We start from the raw sequence: 21,467 nt of genomic DNA on the forward strand, positions 1-21,467 counted from the left end.
TTCCTGGAAAGCTTTTCTTTGGTTCTTTTAATATTAATGGAGATGTCAGTATAACACTTGGACTGTCTCTTCTTTCTAATCTGCTTAAAGGCCACTGGATCCCTTCCAGCTGCATTGCTATTGCTCATGGAAATTGTTCCATTTGGCTTTAATTCAGACATATAATGAATGGTTTCCTAGTTTTTGAAATGTAATGCCTAACATTTTTACAACCCTGTTCTGTAACATTACCAAAGCCTTTAAGAAATAGATGCTAATTTCCACTATCCCTAAGTGCTTTAGGCTTCAGCTGGGAAGTTTTCATTTATGGGATCACGAAGCATGATCAGTAGGATCACTGCCTATATCACTGACCATAACAAATATCTATAAATGTCGATTCAGATTGTCACTTGTTCATTTTTGGAGCCTGAGTATTCTCCTAAATGAAACCATTTGGTTTCTTTGGTTGGAAAATCCTCTAGAGTCCTTAGTATTTTCTACAATTTTGGAGTCAGAGAAAGGATCTCTTCTTCCTCCTCTAAGGTCCTTATGGCTGTGACTGGTACAAGGACTATAAATTTTCCTTATCCTGACATCCTAAGCATATGGAACTCTTGCTGTTGCTTTTGTGATCAGTTTCTTCTGTCTATCCCTAAACTGAGAATTCAGTTTCAAATTAGGTTAATATAACCAAGAAGTTTTACCATTTACAGAAGTTTCCAGTTTTCTAGTCCTTGAAATTTCAGGAATTGCAATTATGCAATACAATTAAGTTTGACATTGCAATTAAGCAATGTAATAAAGATGGAAATTGGAAAAAGTCCATTCCTTATCAATTTTCTAACAATTAAGAATAATATGACAAAATCTAACACTCAAGAGATAATGAAAAAGTTCCAGTCACACAATACAAAGGAGAAGCATTGCAAAGCTACAAAACTGACATTAGACTTTTCTCATTTAAGTAAATTGAGCCTTGTTTGTATATGAAGTCAGAACTAAGAAGAACAGATGGGGAGAGAATGGGAATAATTTTAAAATAAAACATTAAAAATAGTTCCTCCTCACTGGGTAGCTGTCTTCAGGATTTATGCTCCAAATACCAGCTTTTGCTTTTTTTTTTTTTTTTTGCCTCATATTGGGAAGGCAAGATGGAATCTTGGAACAAAAAACTAAAGAAAAAGAACACGGAGACCCTGAGTATTCCCTTTCTTCTTGGCAGTTCTAATAGCTGTGGGCAAGCCTAACTAGAAACTTGCAAGTGAGAATGAAGCTTCTAGGGCTTTGAATGAAGATGGATTAAGTTGGTTGGACTTTTGGACACCTTAAGTAAATGTCATTTAAGTGGTTGCTCCTCTCCTTTAGGTAGACTGCTGCTGGAATCTGTTAATACCATGGCCATCCAGTCTGAGTAGCAGAGCAAAAATCATCAGGATGGTTGAAAAACTTCCTCCCCTTTTAAATGATCTTTTAAAGAAACATTTAAATTGGAACAACTTTTTCCTTGTTCTGCTTGGCCTTGAGGTGTAGAAATAGAAGGAATATGTAGAAGCTACAGTGGGGGCATTGTTTCAATCTAAGGAAAAGTTTCCTAATAGAGTACAGGAGTCCCAAATGAAATGAATTGCCTGAGAATGTAGAGCTTTCCACCCCCTGAAGGATTCCAGTTAAAGAACAAGTTAGAGATAACTTCTGAGAAGTTATAACTAGTAATTTTTGTGTCTGACATGAGATCAATGACCTAGAAAATAGGATGATGGTGCAGAAACATCAAAGAATTCACTGGGAATGTGGCCACTGGTCAGCTATCTGGCAGTTTCCTATTTTAATTATTCTTACTAACCAATTGCTAAGCTCAGGTTTTTTTCCTACATTGCTGAAGGATTGTGTTGCCAGTGCCCTCAATTTTTATGCTTGAGCTTAGGGCTCTGCCTCTGAAAACTTTTGAAATCTGAGATTATGAGTTTAACCAGTAAAGCAAATGGTTTATTATGATGTTTTGTCAGCCTGGTGAAACAAATGGACACATTTTTGGAAATGTTTTTACATGAACAAAATAAAACGTATAGGATAATAAATAAAACTAATTATACTGTCATCTAAAAAAATTTACAAAACTCTGTTTAAGAACTCCTGCTTTAGAGCAACTTTCTAATGAAAGGATTTAGCTAAGATATATTGGGTGTATCTTAAGGTATGCAAAATTTAAAAGTGGAACCTTCCAGAAATCATGTAATCCAACCCCATTCCTTTTGTAAATTAGAAAACTAAGACTGGAGTAAATGACTTACCCAAAGTCATACAGGTGACTCAGTGCTGTAGTGGAAAATGTTACAGGATTTAGAATCAGAAAGACCTGGATTCAAATCCTGACTAAGTATCTTAAAGAAAATCACAGTCTCTATAAACCTCAATTTCCTCATATGTAATGTCAGTGAGGTGCCAGTGAATAGAATGCTGGTATGAGAGACCTGAATTCAAATCCAGCTTCAGATATTTACTAGTTATGTGACTCTGAGGAGGTCACTTAACCTGCCTGTCCTGGTTTCCTTCTCTATAAAATGGAGATAATAAAAGTACCTAACTTCAAGCAAGGTTGTTGTGAAGATCAAATATTTGTGTAAAATGCTTTGCAATCCTTAAAGTGTTATATAAATGCTATTTGAATGTTATTAATGCCTACAATACTTAGCTCACATGGTGGTTTTGAGAACTAATGGATGTTAAAACACTTTGCAAACCCTAAAGTGCTACATGCCAGTTATTTTATTAGGTAGTTAGCATCTTAACTTTGATATTTTAATTCCAAATCTAGTGCCTTTTTGACCATATCTCCTTATTCGTTTAACTTTTTTCCCCAACTTAATCTAACCTGAATCTTACACAGAATTCATAATATTTTATCTTCCCTCTTAATCTTAACAGTGTTGTCTGTGCCTCTTGGGATTTGTCCTTTGTTCTAGGGCTTCCAAGAGTTAGGGCATCAAAATCCCTGGAGTTGCTTTCAGATGTCCTAATGATCTCAGAATTAGGTAATTATTTATCACTTCCTTATTTTACAACTTGTTACCTAAGTACTACCTTCATTTCTACCTCCTTTCATCCATCTTGGGCTGTAAGCTTTTTTTCTTCCAAAAGCATGTGACATGTGGTAATTGTTATAAGTTATGACCTATACAATGGATGTAAGTTGATGTGCCTAGAATGAATGAGTAAAAGACAACTGCCTAAAGTCATTATGAGCTCCAGGACAAATACTTTAAGGATACAGTTGCAAGAAAATAGAACTGAAGCTAGATATGCCAAGATAACTGTTAAGACCTTCAGAATATTGATACCTATAGCTTCAGAAGAGATGAAAATAACCTGTTGAACAGCCCCTTTATCAGCAAAATGGTGGCTTACATTTATGTAGCCCTTTAAGGTCTGCAAAACACATTATATGCATCATCTTACTGGATGCTAACACACAAAACTGAAGTACCACATAGGATTTAAGGCCACATATACCTGGGGAAGTAGTAGCAGAGGAGGAACCTAAGTGGGGACTTCCACACAGGAGTACTTTTAGCAGTGAGTGAAAAAAAGTAATATCAGTGTGCTGGGGATGGGGGTAGGGGGAGAGGACTGTCCTCACCAGTAGTTTCAGGAGTATCATGCTAAATCACCAGAATGATTGGTGAATCCCTCATGGTAAAATTTGCATCCTGTTCAATGAGAGAAACTGTAGTGTTGGCCAGTCTTTGGTCCTCTACATTTAAGGTGCTAATGTATGTGTATGTGTAATTTAATTTTCATAGTCCTTTGGTTCATAAAGCACTTTGCTTATAACCCTGCAATATAAGTGACACCTATGTATCATATATGAATAAACAAATCAGAAGGTGAAGTGACTTTCCCTCATAGAGATAAGAAGTATGAGAGTCAAGCTTTGAATTTAGCTCTGCCAGTTCTAAGCCCAGTGCTCTTTCTACCATGTTATATTGTTGCATGGATGCTGCAGTTGTTACAATTTCTTTCTTCCACTTGCTACTCAAAACATAGTGAACCAATTTCCAATATAAAAACTATGTGTTAATGCCAGTTTGTGCAACATGCTATCTTTATGTCGACTGTGTATAGAAGTTCCCATGTCTCTTCCCACCTCCACATATGAAATAAGATATTTTCTCATCTAACTTTTCAGATTATCCACAGAATCAACCAATATTCAAAAACAAATCTCCTCTATAACATCTGTACCAAGTGGCTATTCAGCTTTTGTATGGAGAGCCTATTACTTCTTGGGGGGGAATTTTTTTCTAATTGGAAGGAAATTACTCCTTGTGCTGACATCTGCTCTACAACATCCAACTACTGATATTAGTTCTGCTTTCCAGGGCCAAGAATAATAAATTTCTTTTACATGACAGCTCTTCAAATATTTTAAGACAGTGATAATATTTTCTTCTCATATCCTATATTTTCCCCAGCCTAAACATTCTCTGTTCACAGGTAGAGGTTGTATAGACGAAAGAAGGCTGGAAAGAGGATAACTTGGGTTCAAACACCAGTTTTGTCCCGTGTGACCTGAACATATAATTTCCCATTTGTAGACCTATGTCTAGCTATATGAAATGGGGAGGGGGGGTGTTGAACTATGTGACCTTAGATTTAGTTCTAAATCTAAGATTCCTTATTTCTCAGATAACATGGTTATCTTCTTACATAATGCAATTTTTAAAATAGTTTAAGAACACTATATTCTATATGTTGTTTGATGATGGGCAGAAGACAGAGGGACCATCATTCTTTTTTCTGACCATAATGCCAAATTAATATAGTTTAAGATTAAATTTGCTTTTTCTGGCAACTGTAACACAATAGTGATTCATATTGAAAGGTCTCTCTCTGCACTCAGGGCCATCTCCAGTCTTCCTGATCTACATCTGGTCACTGGATTCAAAGGAGACAGTGAGACTGGTGATCTTGGACAGCTGTCCCTCACTCAAATCTAATTCACTTGCATGTCATGGTCCTCTTTGATAATGAAGAACAAACATCAACAATGGCAGCAACAGTGCAATAAGACACTCAGGTATTTTTACATAAACTGCTGTTAAAGCAAGATTTCATTCACCCTGTGCTCATAGAGTTGAATTTCTGAACCCAGATGCAGGGTTTTTAATTAATCTCTATTTAATTTTATCTTTAGAGTTAACTCATAGTTTGGGTTATTAGGATCTTTCTGGATTCTGATTCTTTCACCTAATGTTACCTGCAGATTTGATAAGTACACCAACTGCTATGAATTCTGGTAGAACTTGAATCTACACAAAACATTCTCACATTCTATGGAATTATTTAAGCAAACTGAACTAAACAAAAAAGAATTAAGTTGGTTTCAACAAACATTTGAGTGAAAGAAGTCCAGTACTTTTTCTTTAAAGATAAGTTCAATGGTAAAAGAAGGGGAAATTAGTTATAACAATGAATGGAATATAGATATTTGTATTAAAGAATGTCCTAAAATTTGCTGTATTCTCTTTAAATACTATTTTCTAAAGTTGCATATTTTTCAGTTTCCATAATTAGACTCTATTTCTATAAGCGATGGATTAATTTATGGTTAAATTTGTGAGGCCTTGAGCCAAAAGCCACTTTTTGAATCACAGGGAAGGCACATACCTTGGAAATCAGAATACATAATTTAGACACCCCATTGCCACCAGGTGGCAGTGTACACAAGTTCTATGATTAAGTTATTGAAGGGTGTGAAAAAAATTTGAGTGCTAAATTTGTAGAAAAAGTCATGAAGTGAGTTTTTTCACAGTATTGCTCTCCACTGTAAGCTTTATAATGCAAAATTTTGTGTGAGTGCAAAGAGAATTTTCTCAAATTACATTCACAATGTGATTTCCTAGTGTGAATTTTGTGATGCTGAATTTAAAATGAGTGCATACTAAATATTTCTTCATGTGTGCTACATTCATAAAATTATTCTCTGTTGTGAATCTTTTCATGACTAATAAGAGTTATTCTCTGGCTGAAGGTTTTTCCACATTCATCACATGTAAAGGGTCGCTCTCCACTGTGAATCCTCTGATGTCGAATAAGATGAGAGCTTTGCCGGAATGATTTCCCACATTCATTGCATTCATAGGGTTTTTCTCCAGTGTGAATTCTTTTGTGTTGGATAAGTGATAAGCGTGCACTGAAGGATTTATCACATTCATTACAAACATAAGGTTTCTCCCCAGTGTGAATTCTCTGGTGCTGAATAAACTGTGAGTGCTGACTAAAGGCTTTTCCACATTCATTACACTCATAAGGTTTCTCTCCCGTGTGTATTCTCTGGTGTTGGATAAGTGATGAGCGTACATTGAAGGCTTTTCCACAGTCATTACACTCATAGGGATTTTCGCCAGTGTGAATTCTCCTGTGTCGAATAAGGTGTGCACTTTGGCTGAAGGCCTTTCCACATTCATTACACTCATAAGGTTTCTCACCATTATGTGTTCTCTCATGTTTAATAAGGGTTGAAATCTGGCCAAAGGTTTTCCCACATTCATTACACTCATAGGGTTTCTCTCCAGTGTGACTTCTTTGATGTTGAATAAGGTGTGAACCCTGACTAAAAGCTTTCCCACATTTATTGCATTCATAGGGTTTCTCTCCATTATGTACTCTCTGATGTTGAACAAGGGAAGAAAGCACACTGAATGCTTTATCACATTCATTACATTCATAGGGTTTCTCTCCATTATGTGTTCTCTGATGATGAATAAGATTAAAGCTCTGACTAAAGGCTTTCCCACATTCATTACACTCATAGGGTTTCTCTCCTGTGTGAATTCTCTGATGCTGAATAAGGTGACCTTTCTGGCTAAAGGTTTTTCTACATTCATTACACTCATATGGTTTCTCTCCAGTATGAATTCTTTGATGTTGAATAAGAGATAGACGTGCACTAAAGGATTTTCCACATTCACTACATACATATGGTTTCTCTCCAGTGTGAATTCTCTTGTGTTGGATAACTTGTGAGCGTTGGCTGAAGGACTTCCCACATTCATTACACTCATAGGGTTTCTCTCCAGTGTGAATCCTTTGGTGCACAATCAGAGTTCGGTTTAAGCTGAATGTTTTTCCACATTCATTACACTCATATGGTTTCTCTCCAGTATGAATTCTTTGATGCTGAATAAGGGATAAGCGTGCACTGAAGGCTTTCCCACAGTCATTACATTCATATGGTTTTTCTCCAGTGTGAATTCTCTGATGCTGAATAAGATGTGAGTGCCTACTGAAGGCTTTCTCACATTCTTTACATTGATAGGGTTTTTCTCCAGTATGAATCCTCTGATGATGAATAAGATTAGAACTATGACTAAAGGCTTTCCCACACTGATGGCATTCATGAGGTTTCTCTCCAGTATGAATTTTACCATGTTGAATAAAGGATGATCTAGTACTAAAGGCCTTGCCACAGTCATTACACTCATAGGGTTTTTCTCCAGTATGAATTTTATGATGTTGAAAAAAGTATGAACGGGCACTAAAGGCTTTTCCACATTCATTACATTTGTAGGGTTTTTCACCAGTGTGAATCCTCTGATGCTTAGTAAGGATAGAATTGCAACTAAAAGTTTTTCCACATTCATCACATTCATAGGGTTTCTCTCTGGTATGAATTCTCTTATGCTGGATAAGTGTTCTGTTCTGGCTGAAAGCTTTTCCACATTCATTACACTCATAGGATTTCTGTGTGTTATGAAGTCGCTGATGTTCAATACTAATTGAATTCTGACTGAGCATTTTTCCATACATATTAAGTTTACAAGCCTTCTCTCTTGTATGGACACTCTGATGGTTAATAAGATCTGAATTCTTTTTGCAAGTTTGGCCACAAGTTGCACATTGATGGGTTTTTTCACCTCTGGGAACCATTTGATGTCTAACATGTGTTGAAGTCAGATATGAGCGCCTTCCAAACGCATTACATTCCTGACCTCTTATTCTGGCAGAAGTTTTCAAGATCACTGTTACTGGCTTGCAATTTCTGTCCAGAGAGAAGGATTTCCTTACAGCTCCCATCACAGGTTTTTCCCAATGTTTTTCTAATTGATTCTCTATTTTATAGGACTCTTCAAATTCAGGTCTCTTAAATCTTCCCAGTATTATTCCCTGTAATTCCGTCTTTTCAAATATTTTATGCTTTGGAGACAATTCTTTTTTACTTTTGGTCTCACAATCTGAAACATAGAAAACAAAAGAAAATATAAATGTCATTTAAAAAAAATTCTGGCTGAAGACAAATTACTGGGGCAGGAAGATGAAAACCTTAATGAAACAATATCTCCTAGTATGGTGCTGACTGATTTCAATATTAGTCTCATAACCTGCAGAAAGAATGAGAAAGGGTAGTTTTATTGGGGAGCAAAGGACCAAAGTAGGGGGAAAGGCACTTTCTAATGGGGCACAGAATAAGGAAAGCCTATATAGCAAAGGAGTAAATGTTCAAGGAAACAAGCCAAGTGAAGAAGCAAGGAAATAATAACATGAGTTCTTGGGAGTATGGAAGTGATGATCATAAAAGTGGTTAAAAGAAAGAATAAGAAATAGAGCAGTCTTACTGTATACATATTTCTTAGATATTCTGTAAACAAGAAATAACTTTTATGTGCAAGAAATCATGGAAATATTTATTGAACAAATTATCTTATTAACACATAAGCAAGTCATTTAACTTATTTATATGTTACTTGAAACTTGAATAGCAAGTACTCAATAAATTATTTGTTGAACTGAAATAACCTAAAGTGTTAAAGAAAAAAAATGAGTTTAATATCTTCACTAAAGTTCTCTCCTAGTGTCACTATAATGGTGTAGAAGTGATTTCAATTTTTTCAAAGTGACTACTAAGTACAAGTTCTGTTAAGTCTTATCAAGATAGAAATGCTTCCAAATGCCCTCAAAGAGTTCAGGTCACAAAACCAGGACAAACTGCTGAAAGAAGTTATGGAAATGATTATTGAGTTCTTGTTAGTGATCTTTGATGACATAGAAAACAAGAGAAGTATTGCAGGAGTAGTACAAAAACATTTCCCCATTTTTTTTTAAAGCAAAGGGAAAAGGTCAATATTTCAAATTTTAACCTTGTAAGCTTGACACAAAATCCCATCAAATCCAGGAACTAGGGGAAGGAAGCATAGAAGAAATTATTTGAATTTCTATAGACGAATATCTACAGACTCAATATTATCATATCATAACTTTAAAACCAGAAGAGACCATCAAAACTATTTGGTAACACCCACATTTCAGTGATGGGAAACAGGTCTAGAGGGATTAACTGATTTACCTAAGGTCACATAGGTTGAAGGAGCAAAATTGGGATTCAAATGATCCAGAAGAGGAAGGGAAAGAAACTACAGTGATTTTCCATTTAGGGTTACTTAGATGGCTATTTATTAATTTAGGTCAGAGAAGTCTGTTTTCCTCACCTATGTATCTAAGACACAAGAGAAAAAATCTCAAAAATCATCAAAATGAATACCTACCTAGGTAATAAAGAGAATAGAAAGTTGCACCTGGAGTCAGGGAGATCTGAATTTATACATGGCCCCAGACACTAACTGTATAACACTGGGCAAATTACTTAACTTTTGTCTGCCTCAGTTTTCTCATTTAAAAATGGGAATAACAATAGCACAATATGATCTAGATAATATAGATAGGTTCTATGAAATGTAACAAAGGAACCTAGTAGTAAAACCCCTGGCTTCAGGATGTCTATACATACTTGCCTAACATTTAGGCAACAAGTAAAAGGAAATAAGAGAGCTAATACAAGAAGGGAAATTTAACACTAGGTATTATTGAAATTTAAGCCCAATTCTGGGGATGAGTATACTTTATTTGAGAGAAACAGGATAGATAAAAGGGAATTTAGAAATCAGGGAGCATTGTATATTAAGAAACTACACTTGTGTGAAGAAATAAAGGGACCAAAGGAAAAGAGTATTTGGGTAAAAATCAATGTAAGGAAAAAAGAAAACAATTTTGTCATTGGAGTATATTACAAAATACTGGGAAAAAGGAAATAGATAATGATGATTTTGGAAAACAGGTCACAAGTCTGGCCCAGAAGCATGATATAATAGTGATGAGGGACTTCATTTGCTAAAGTTCTGTCAAAATAGAGGGGCAGCTAATAACTTTTTTTTACATGTTTTAATAATAAATTCATTCTTCTAAAAGTGGAGAGATCAACAAGGGGAAATTTTATTACAGATAGCTAACATGCTATATGACAGAGTCAGAGTCCAAAAAGATCTTGACAGGTTAAGAGGATTGGGCTGAATTTAAGGAGATGAAATTCAAGAGATTAATATATCTTATACTTAGGTATCAATTTCACTTGTACAAGATGGGAAAAACAATTTGATTATAGTGATTCTGGAAAAAAATCTGAGTAGTTTTAATGGATTTCAACCTCAACATGAATTATCAGTATGATGTGGCAATCAAAAAAGCTAATGTAATTTTAGGCTGCAGTAAGATGAACACAGCTTCCAGGATGAGGAAGATGATAGTCCCACTGTATTCTACATTGTCAGATTTCATCCATGGCACTGTGTTCATTTTGAGAACCATAATTTAAGAAAGACATTGATAAGTATTCCTGAGGAGAGCAACCAGCATGGTAAAAGTATTATGAGAAATGACTGAAGGAATATAGGAGTATTTAGTTAAGAAAACAGACTAGGAGGTACATGACAGATGTGGGATAAAAGCAAAATATATCAATAAAAAAAGAGACAATTTTTTTAAAATAAAAAAGTCAAAGATGATCTTTGAGAGAAAAATATTAATAGAGTTGGGTGGGAAGCCAGATTACAGGGTTTTTGCCAAATGGATGAGTGGTAAAGAGATGGAAGCAGAAGATAACTCCTCTGAGCTCTTTCACAATAACTAGAAAGTGAGAGTAACTTAAGCAAGTAGCATGGTTTAAGGATTTACTTAGCCTTGGAGAGATAAGTTAGCTCAAACAAGCATGTCTAGTACCCTGATGAGTACACAGGAAATACTTAATAATAGAAGTAAGGAAGTAGTGCTCATTCACTCACCTAAATAGTCACTTTTCAGGATCTCTCTCCTTCCACCTCCATGTGAGTCCAGGACCCATGGCTCTTCCCCTTTTTCCAGCTGGGAAATCACATCCGGTTTAGATACTGAGAATCCTGTTTTGTGAGGAAAAAAATGACTCCAGGTAATATTTCACAGATACCCACCACTGCCTAAACTTAGTCCCAATCTTTGGGGTCTGTATGGGGCAAATAAGAAGAAAATGTTGTTATAAGATAATTTAAAATTATACATTAAGGTAATGTCCCATAAGGCCGTGATAAAAAGGCCTATCTCTAAAGGAGCCTCAAGCTGTGTTCCCTTTGGGGAGGTGGGCCCGGGAGTTGGCGATCTGGGGACAAACCATCATAACCTCTATGTTCTTTCTACATTAGGAGAGTGGGAAACTTCCATTTCTAGGCCATGTCCATACTGGACTCTTAGAAAAGAATTCTGGGCCTAGGAGAAAACCCAGATAAAAGGGAAAAAATAAACTCAAGGAGAAGTCAAGAGAACCAGTCATTTCCTGCTCTGAACAGATAGACTTGTTTGTGACTTGGCATTAGGAAACAGAAAGACACTGTGTTTAAATCTGGATAGCTCCAGGACTCTCTGATTGCTGAACCTTAAGCCCAAATCCAAACACACCTTTTCATTCCTAGGCTATTTACAAAGCAAGAATCCAAGAAATTTAGATTTGCCTCTCAGGGAGAAGCCTTACCCAGTGAGACTAGATTCCCATAATTCTCCAGCATCACATCCCTATAGAGGCCCCTCTGGGCAGGGCCAAGGCAGCCCCACTCCTCCTGGGTGAGGTACACAGCCACATCCTTGAACATCAGAGATGCCTGAAACAACAGAGTCCAGAAGACTATTAGTGCTTGACTCTTGAGCACAGGGAAAGCCAGTGTCTAGAAACCATTTACTGGGGAAAGGAGCAGGCTGGCATGGGATATGCTACAAAGAAAACAGGTAAATGTGTCCACACACAGAGAAAAGAGCCAGACTATCAGGGAGTAGTATATAGAGAAGTCCTCATCCCAGAGCCTCCTAGCAAAGAGAATGTACTGAGTAGCTTCTCTGTACTCACTAGTGTGTCATCAATATCAATAAACCATTTGGTAAGTGCATAGATGAAAAGGGGATGATGGACATATGCAGATTGCTCCCCTCTAACACAAAGAAGGTACCAGAGCAGCAGGGGGATTTCAGGAAGCATAGCTCACCTGCAGCTTGGCTGGCAAAGCTTCTGCTACTACTGCCTGGTCTCCAAGACTCCACTCAGGAAGATGGGCAGGAACAGGATGGTCAAGAGCATCTGGGAGAAGAAAAAAGGATCATGAGAGGAAGAAGAGGGAAGATTCCAGTCTTTCTTGTCATTCTCCTACTATTTCACCTTCAGATTCCCCAGTTATCCTCTGTAAGGGATCAGAGAAATCCAATGACCTAAGAAATACTGTCACTGCATGCCTGCTGTGTGTCATACTGTTAACTCTTGCAATTGTGTATGCAAGAAGGCTTCGTGATACCATGAAGACACTTGAAGTCAAGGTCTCTGAGAAAAGCTTTTGTTAAATGAGAATTGAGATGGCTGAAAACACAGAACCCTTTGCTTATCATGCCCACTCTCCTTTTGAAAATCACCTCTAGGGAGTCTTACTCAACAAAGCTTCATCTCCCCTACTTCCTTACTTCTCTCCAGTTTCCCCACAATAATCATGAAATGTACTGTTGATTACATGAGCCACTACTACCTGAACTCCACATACACAGCTGTAACTCTCATCTCTTCTCCTCTCTGTCCCCAGAAGTCCCTTCATCTAGTCAAGCCTGTATTTGTGGCTTCTGAAGAAAGGCCCAGAAAAAGCCAGGACATTCTCAGAATTCTAGCAAAAGCTACTAAAGTCCTTGTGCAGCCTTTCCTGGAGACACCCCCTCTACTAACAGAGAATCATGTATAATCATAGAAAATCACAATTATATAATCTCTTCTTGGGGGAAGAACTGAGGTCCACAGGAGAAGACTGAAAACCCCAGAAGAAAGAGTATGTGTAAAGCTGGTATCCAGTAAAGCTGGAACCCTTTTTCTATAATCACACTATCCTGAGAATAGCCTATCACACTAAAGCAAAACACACAAATTTGCTTTGGCCCAAGGTTTTGTCTATGTTGTGATGACACCATGGAGACAGGAAGCTACTCATCTCCATTTTGTACTCCTTCCTTTAGCATTTCTGGGACAAAAATTATGGTATACCTTTTTTTCTAAATGGCTTATATATTTATTTCCTGTCTCCCCAACTTTCTTGTGAGAACCTGGAAAGAAGAGGCAATTTGTCCTATTTTCTCATGATCCTCAAAGATTATAATATATTCTGTTTATATAATAGATTCAGCAATACTTATTGAATGGGCACTTTTAGATAGATTTTTGGCCTTTAGTAATTAAAAGTAGGGATGCTTCATGGCATACATTCTGCCATCCCAGAAATTCAAGAAGCTGGAAAAAGTAAAGTCTTCTTATGTACTTGGTCTGTAAAAAACCAAACCAAAGCAAACCAACTTTTGCAGAGGAACCATAGATAGTTAATGCAATTCTACCACAGCCTGTGCTTGAGATATCTTCAATGCAAGATTTTGAGGAGATATGCACTCTAGACAATATTGGGCTCTGAATCTATTCTCCGCACCACTCATCCTTGACCAGAACAGAATGGCTCCTCATTTCTCTTTACACATGAAGTGTCTGTGATGCCCCAAGACAGCTAGCCTGGGAGTAGGTTCTTGTGGTAAGTACTGGAAAGGTCAGACTTTTGCTTTTATGAAAGTCACTTTGGTAGTTGTGTGGAGGATGGATTAGAGAGGAAAAAGAGAGAGACCCATTAGGAAGCTGAACCAACAGCACTGGCCAAATGTACTGAACAGAGAAATTTATATTTATTAACCCAGAAGTAATAGGGAAACAGTAGCCCAGGCTATAACTCTGCAGACTATCCTCCTTACCCCATGCCTGGAATGCTCTCTCCTCATTTCCACCTCTTTCCTTTTTCTTCTAAGAAGGAAATCTCTCCACTTTAAGGATATTGGCAGTAGCAAGAAGACAAACATTGCCTGATTTATTGAGGTCACTGTAAAGTAGGTTTAGCAGTGAGAGATGGAAGGCTGACAAGTTGTGGTAGGAGAGGAAAATTCCATTGCTCTGGATTATGGATGCAGAATAATTATGAGAGATCATAAGGTCAAGGAGTGAACAAACCTGTGTGTGGCAGAGCTAGAGTGAAGGTGCATGTCACCAGAACTTGGAGGACAGGAAAGCCAGGGAGTTCAGGGGATATCAGCATGTATCTTGTAGTTCAGAAGCTATAGATCAGCTATCTGTAGATCAGAAGCTGATAAGGAGAAGAAGAAAGTGAAACAGGTATTCACTTCATAAGAAAGGGGGCAGCATAGCTTGGGGGTCAGCAGATAACTGTGAATGGGTGCACAGAGGGAGATGCAGATGGATGGAACAAACTTCAAGGGAGGAAATGCTGCTGAGTGATGTTGACAGAGGGAAATAGTCATTAAAGAAAAAAAAATTTGCATACTCCTCTTCTTGGCCTATGTGTCCAAGGACATGAGAAAAAGGCATCCAGTACTGTAGAAGGTGGCCAAGGATGCAAATCTTCTGGAAGGGGAGCCAGGTTCCATGAGTGCAACAAGTTGGAGAAGCATGCCAGGAAAAGCTCTAAAATGAAGCAAAATGTATTCATGATAGAATGGGGGAAAGGAGTAGGTGAAAGGATGAATGAATGAATGAAGGGAAAGGGAGCATAGAGCAGAATGGGGCCTCAGGAAGGATGGTGATGAGGAATATGAGCAGTAAGAGGAGAAAAGAATTTTCACCTAGGCAGCCTTTGACTCTGAATCAGATTAGGAGAAGAAGATGGGAAATATTCTATCTGCAGGATAAGGAAATACCATTTGACTGGGTTTTATGAGGGTAGCATGAATGTATATTCTCTTATTCCCTCTGCATGTCACAAACTTTGCCTTCTATGGGAAGAGATGGCGAACAAAATGCTTACATGAATAGGTGGAAGATGGGAAAGGGACAATCTAAGACAAACTGGGAAGTATACTGTTGCTTTAGGGGAGAGGAGTTTGGTGACCAGTCTGAGAGACAGGGCAGTCTTCTGTCATTGCCCTATCATATCTTCCTTGTTTTACCTAGTATACTTGTGCTATCTTCTCTGTCTCCCAAACATTCTGGGCCCATGCTCTTTCAAGGGAATGTCCTTTTCTGTTCACGAGATAAACAGAAGATAGGTAACTGGAAGAACGAGTCCTGCCTTGAAAACAACTTAAAGTTCACAGAGTATTTTTCTCCATAACATTATAAAGTAATAATTCAGATATTCTCTGGCAAAGAAATGATAGCTGAGTGTATGAGATCATAAGCTAGTCTGAGAGCTAGGAAGCAAAGAATTGATTTAAATTAATTCACAGTAATGGGTATAGAACTAAAAGTTATTAACTCAAAGAAAATTTTAATGGATGAGAAATGAGAAAAAAATTGAGAAAAAGGAGAAAAAAAATAGAGGGAAGACTTTCAAACAGTCTTGAAGCAGGAATGTTTTTTAAGGGAAAGATGGAAATTTTGTAAAAATGAATGAAAAATTCTTGCTTTTTCAAATGCAGAAGAACCTTCTATTAAACCTCTTTTCTCTTAAGAGCCAGTCTGAAAAGCCAGCCTTACATTACAAATGACATACTACAACTAATCACACCTGCTAAGGTCTAAGAGTTGATTATTATTGTTGTTCATTCTTTATTCTTGAAGAGGACCATGACATCAGGGAAGTGATGCCATGACAACCAGTTTATTTGGATTTAATTGAGAGAGGGCTGTACAATGTCACCTGCCTCACTTTCCCCTCCAGAGCCATCTGGACCTAGTGACTAGATATAGATCAGAATGACTGAAGATGACTCTGAATGCAATGGGAGACTTTGGCTTTTGTAAGCTAAGATCTTCAATAAGTCTCAGTTTAACTGAGGCCACACCTATTCAGTGATTAAGGTTAGCTAGCAACTGAAGCAAAGAATTTCCTCTTTCATTTAGTCAAAATAAATAAGTAAACAAATAAATAGAAAACATATCTAAATAAATAAATCCAGGAGGGGAAGATCCTCAGGATTTTTTGCCAAAGCAGAAATGATTGCAATTTATATTCAATATGAATCAATTAGGATTCAAATAATGACCAAATGGAGCTTGACCTGGGACCTATTGGTGGCTAATCAAGGAAAATCAGAGTGATTTTAGTTAAAGACATGGTCTTTAAGAAAGAAATCTGTCCAGGAGACCTCGAGATCTCTTGGGAGGATTCAGAGATCTAATAGGAAAAAAAAGCTTTTAAGAACATCTGTGGATAAGGGTGTACCTTACATAGAGAGAGGGAAAGGAAGGAAGGAAAGAGAGAGGGAGGAAGAGAGGAAGGAGAGGAGGAAAGGAAGAAAGGAAGCAAATAAGCAGGAGGGAAGGAGTTTTCCAACTGACTAATTCAGTTTTTGGGCCAGCTCTATTAAATCCAACTAACTTGTATGTCATGACATCACCTCCCTTATGTCATGGTTCTCTTCAAGAATGAAGGACAAATAACAACAGTAATGGTAAGAGTATTAAAATCAAAAGACTTAGGTTTGAGTCCTAGGGTCAACATGTACCAAGGTTTTAGACCCTAATCAAGCTCCTTTACTACTCTAAGCTTTAGTTTCCACATTTGTAAACCAGGCCTCACAAAATTGTTTTGAGAAAAGTGCTTTGAAAATATTAAACTGCTAGGGAAATGTGCAATGATTAATACAATCATACTTGAATTCTTAAATAATCATAAACTTTAATGTAATTAGCTTTGAATACTTATTATCCTCTATGGGCTTGCAAAAATAACTTCTAGTACTTTTCATTTGTCTATCAGAGTATCATGATAGAAAGTAAGCACCCAATAGCACATGAATCAAATATAAGAGTATTAAACATCCAAATGGGGTTATTGGACTGTGCATTCCATGACTGGGGAATAGCTAGTCAAATGACAGCATACAAATGTAAATGGATTATTAACATGTAAGAAAAGATAAAAATGAAATTTGGTAAGACTTGCAAGAAACAACAGATAGCAAAAATAAAGGTGAGCAGGTGATAGACACAGTTACCATAACTATGTAAATAAAGTCAATTTGATATGTCAACAAAACTCAGAACAAAACTGTTGGACAATAGAATTACTATTGCACATATTGTACTTCACATAAACTATAAACCAAGGCTACATACAGTTGCAATTACCCTTTTATGCTATTTTGCTGAACTCTTTTAAGGTATTATATGTTATGGAGGATTGAATGACAAATATACTGGAGTTTTGCATGATGTGTGAAAACTAAATTTAACAATTAAAAAAAGAAAAACAATCCAAAGGGTTATTCTATAATTACTGAATTATAGAATTTTTCCTTTAAGTGATGTTACTCATAGAATTGGCAAAGTTATTCTAAAGGGTGATAATAGACTTTTCACACCGGCTTGAATGGATCCAACAATTACAAGAGTATCAGAAAAGAGCGATACATTTGCTGACTAGAACTTGGAAACCAAAAGTCCAGATAGTATGGAAGCTTATTTCTGAATGGACTTAAGTCATTCAAGATTACTTTTATTATTAGCCCATTCTGGCAGAGATGGGGTGACATCAAAGAGATATCAGGAGCTTAATAGGCTAAATCTAAGCTCTTGACAGCATTGGAACAAGGCTAGAACAAATAACAAACAGGGTTATCATAGGATCCACAGGTGAGAATAAGGAAAATAAACTGTAGTATCTTTAACTATCTTTGGATAATTTAATATTAATTACAATTTTATGAAATCAAATATTCTTGAAGGAGCATAAGAACTTAAAGGGAGAGAAATCAATTTCTCTATGAATTCACTGGGTAACAGGAGATAATCTTGCTAGAGATAATGGAGTCAGACCATACCGAGTTATAAACACAACCATGCAGGCTGTCAGTTGAAGTCCTTTAAAGAGTGATTTTCTGATACAGTAAGATGTAAAGAATCTACAATTTAATTGTATAATTTGTGATCCTCAATTAAAGGACAAGTCTCTATCCACATCCACCTCCTTTTAGCATCTACTATTATGAGAGTTCCTCTCTTTGCTTCCATATTCACTGACCTCAAATTCACTTAGAAGACCAATCAGCATGGCTAACATAGGTCAGGAACCAATCCCAATTTTACCATAAAACAGAACTATTTTCACTCTAACCTTTGTGAAGCTGTTCTGTGCTGATAAAATGTTATTCCTATTTAGTTACTAAGAATCAGACTGTAACACCTATAAAGAATGTTAGAGCTTTGTGCCGCTAAAATGTTTTTTCAATTTAGTTACTAAGAATCAAACTGTAACATTTATAAAGAATGTTAGAGCCCATTTGTTTGAGTTCTTATTATTTCAGAGATGAAAAAAAGGAGATCCACCCAGAGAGAAGTGATTTGGAAAAGCTTAGTGTTTACCATTCCTTGTCTTTCCTCTACACCAGCTATTTCTTTACTAATTCAGGTTAGCGTCTATTGAGCCTTCCCTCAAAAACTCTTGTGACTAAGAAAGAATCCACTCTAGTATCCACAGTGGTCGTTATAGTTCTTTCCCCTCAGATGTGATCAGAAATGGAAGCTTGCTCTAGCTGGGTTTACTCAATTTCTCTTCTAGGCATGCTTTAAGGCATAAAATTTCAAAGATTAGGGGAAAGCCTAAATTCAGAGTGAAAATGAAGGTGCAGACCCCCGACAGAGAGTACCTTGATGGGGATGGTCGTGGAGGGGGAGCCGAATCTCCTGACACAGAGGTTTGGGTCGGGTGCTCAGGGAATTGCTGACTTGAGTAGGCGCAGTAGATAACTCGGGTCCTGCTCCCAGCGCAGCCATCTCCATCTCCTTTGAGAGCGCAGCCTGGGACCACTGGGACACAGAAAGGGAGATTAGGGAAGTGTGGGAGTGCATGCAGCATCAGGGCAGGGGCCGCTGGAGATCTGGCCAAGGAGGCAGGGTGCAATGTCGAATAATAAAAATAATATCTAGGATTTATGGTGTGCTTTTATGGTTGCAAACTGCTTTACAAACATGATCTCATTTTATTCTAATCATAGTTAACGTTCACTGTGCTGAGCACTTTGCATGTGTTTTGATCTCATAACTCTCGGAGATAGGAGCTGTTATTTTCCCAGTGTAACAGGAATGGCCGTCATATTGGGAGTTCGAGTTTTTAAAGGGCTTTGCAAAGCGCTTGTTCTGTAAGATGGGAAGGGCAGGTATTGGTCCCATTCTGCAGATGAGGGAACTGAGGTCCGGAGACGGGCTGACTCTGACAAAATCACATATTGATTCTGAGTCAGAATTTGAACCCAGGTCTCCTCCGTCCAGTCTCTAGAGAACTGTTTTTGACATCCCCTTCTTCCTCCGGCCTCACTTTCCTCCAGTGTAAAAAGTGACAGGCGGGCGAAAATCCCTCAGATACACCCTCCCTTGCTAGCCCGGGCACGAGCGGGACTCACCCTCCGCGCCGGGCCCCGACTACAGAGACAGAACCGGACCAGACCTGCGGCCCCCAAATCGCTTTCCCTCGGGGGGCCAGACAGCACGGACCGGAAGTGTAGCCCGCACCTCCAGTGCGCAATCCGGCAGCGCCGCTCTAGGCTTTCGGGAGGACTCGCCGTCTCGGTAGCGGTCCGGCAGGAGGCCTCCACCTGGCACGGCGACCGCACCGCACCGACTCTGCGATGCGGAGGCCCCGGTCCGCATGAGATTTGCGGGGAGTCTCCGGGATGAGGGCCAGTTGGGCTGCGGGGACTGGACCCTCATTCAGATGAGCAGCAGAGGTCGTTGCAGGGGCAGGGGGCGGGGCAGGGCCACCACGAGGTCACTGCCTTGTGGCCCCGCCTCCAGACACCTCGCTGAGTAGGTTGACCTGTTCTGAGAGACACAGAGACAAGGGACAGAGAGAGGAACTCACAGAAAGAGACACACAGAGAAAGACAGGGAGAGTAAAAGAGACGGAGAATTTTCCATTGTCAGCGACCCAAACTCCCCCGGAAATTAATCTCCGAGCTAATCTCCCTCCTAGCGTGTGAGCTCTCTGAAGGCAGAATCGAAATTGATTAATAAATGAGAGTGCATAAATATATTTGTTGAACAAATGAGAAAATGCCAGCAAGGCTCTTTGCCAAGAGCCGTCCGCAGGAGGCTGCTTGGAGGCTTGTTTGGATAGAACCTTGGACTTGAAATCAGCATGCCTCAAACATTTATTTATTAATTGTGTGCCTGACCTTAGGCAAGCCTCTTAGCTCCAATCAATTTCACTTTTGTCATCTATAAAATTAAAGAAATAATAGCATCTATCCCACAGGGTGATTGAGATATTGGCAAAGCAATTATCACAGTATCTGGCAACATAGTAAATATTTTATAAATGCTCGTTATTATTAATGATGATGATGTGAGCATCAGGTATCTCTGCAAACCTTAAAACACGACAGAAATGTTCAATATTATTGGTGGTGTTGGAGATGAATTGCTTAGGTCAGAAATTTGATAGGTGGAGAGGGGATAGCGTAGGCAAAAGCAGCGACTAAGTTATCTTCCCTTTCTCTTAATCTGAACACAAGTCAGATCAAACTTTCTTCTCTCATTCCCCTTCCTCTTAAGGATTTATTCTTTCACAGAATGGTGGATGTAGGATTTCTAAGGACTTCAAGGTCTCCTAAACTAAACCGGTTCATTTTACAGATGAGGAAACAGATGAGGAAATTGTGTGTACATGGTCACACAGAGAGTAACTGTCAAATGTAGAGTTTGATCCCAGATCCTCTTCAGCCAATCTTCTCTTCACTGGACTCTGCTATGAGTTCCAGATTCTCTCTCTTCCTTTCACTCTTTCCCATGAGAAGGCACATATGAAGTCATGCAGAACATTTCCATAAAAGTCATGTTGTAAAAGAAAACATATATTCCCCCTCCCCCCCAAAAAAACCCTTAAAATAGTTTTTTTTAAGTATGTACAAGTGGAATTGTTGTGAATATATTCTGAAATTTATTTTATTTTTTATTAAAGCTTTTTATTTTCAAAGCCTATGCATGAAAAATTTTCAGTATTCACCATTGCAAAATCTTGTTCCAATTTTTTTTTCCTCCTTTCCCTTCCCCTCTCCCAGACGACAAGTAATCCAATATATGTTAAACATGTGCAATTCTTCTATACATATTTCCACAGTTATTATGCTGCACAAGAAAAGGATCAAAAAAAAAAAAAAAGAGAAAGAAACAAAAT

The 21,467-nt window shown here is 38.0% G+C and overlaps 1 protein-coding gene across 1 annotated transcript; it reads right to left on the reverse strand.

Annotated features, from left to right (window-relative positions):
• Positions 1–2,573: 2,573 nt before the first annotated feature.
• Positions 2,574–19,809, reverse strand: LOC105749394 (zinc finger protein 252-like). Its single transcript, XM_023496599.2, has 6 exons — positions 19,696–19,809; positions 18,943–19,102; positions 12,318–12,409; positions 11,813–11,939; positions 11,094–11,207; positions 2,574–8,216 (listed from the first exon to the last, which is right to left on the reverse strand). The coding sequence occupies exons 2-6, from the start codon at positions 19,073–19,075 to the stop codon at positions 5,959–5,961; spliced, it is 2,724 nt and encodes a 907-aa protein (XP_023352367.2). The 5' UTR covers positions 19,076–19,102; positions 19,696–19,809; the 3' UTR covers positions 2,574–5,958.
• Between the last annotated feature and the right edge of the window lie 1,658 nt (positions 19,810–21,467).

Source organism: Sarcophilus harrisii, chromosome 1, assembly GCF_902635505.1.
Source record: "Sarcophilus harrisii chromosome 1, mSarHar1.11, whole genome shotgun sequence".
NCBI classification, from domain to species: Eukaryota; Metazoa; Chordata; class Mammalia; order Dasyuromorphia; family Dasyuridae; genus Sarcophilus; species Sarcophilus harrisii.

Coding starts and splice junctions, on each gene's coding strand:
- LOC105749394 (XM_023496599.2), bottom strand. CDS start 19,075: ATGGAGATGGCTGCGCTGGGAGCAGGACCCGAGTTATCTACTGCGCCT. Junction 12,410..18,942: donor CCACGACCATCCCCATCAAG/GTACTCTCTGTC, acceptor TTCTTCTCCCAG/ATGCTCTTGACCATCCTGTT. Junction 11,208..11,812: donor TGGGAATCTAGTCTCACTGG/GTAAGGCTTCTC, acceptor CTCACAAAACAG/GATTCTCAGTATCTAAACCG.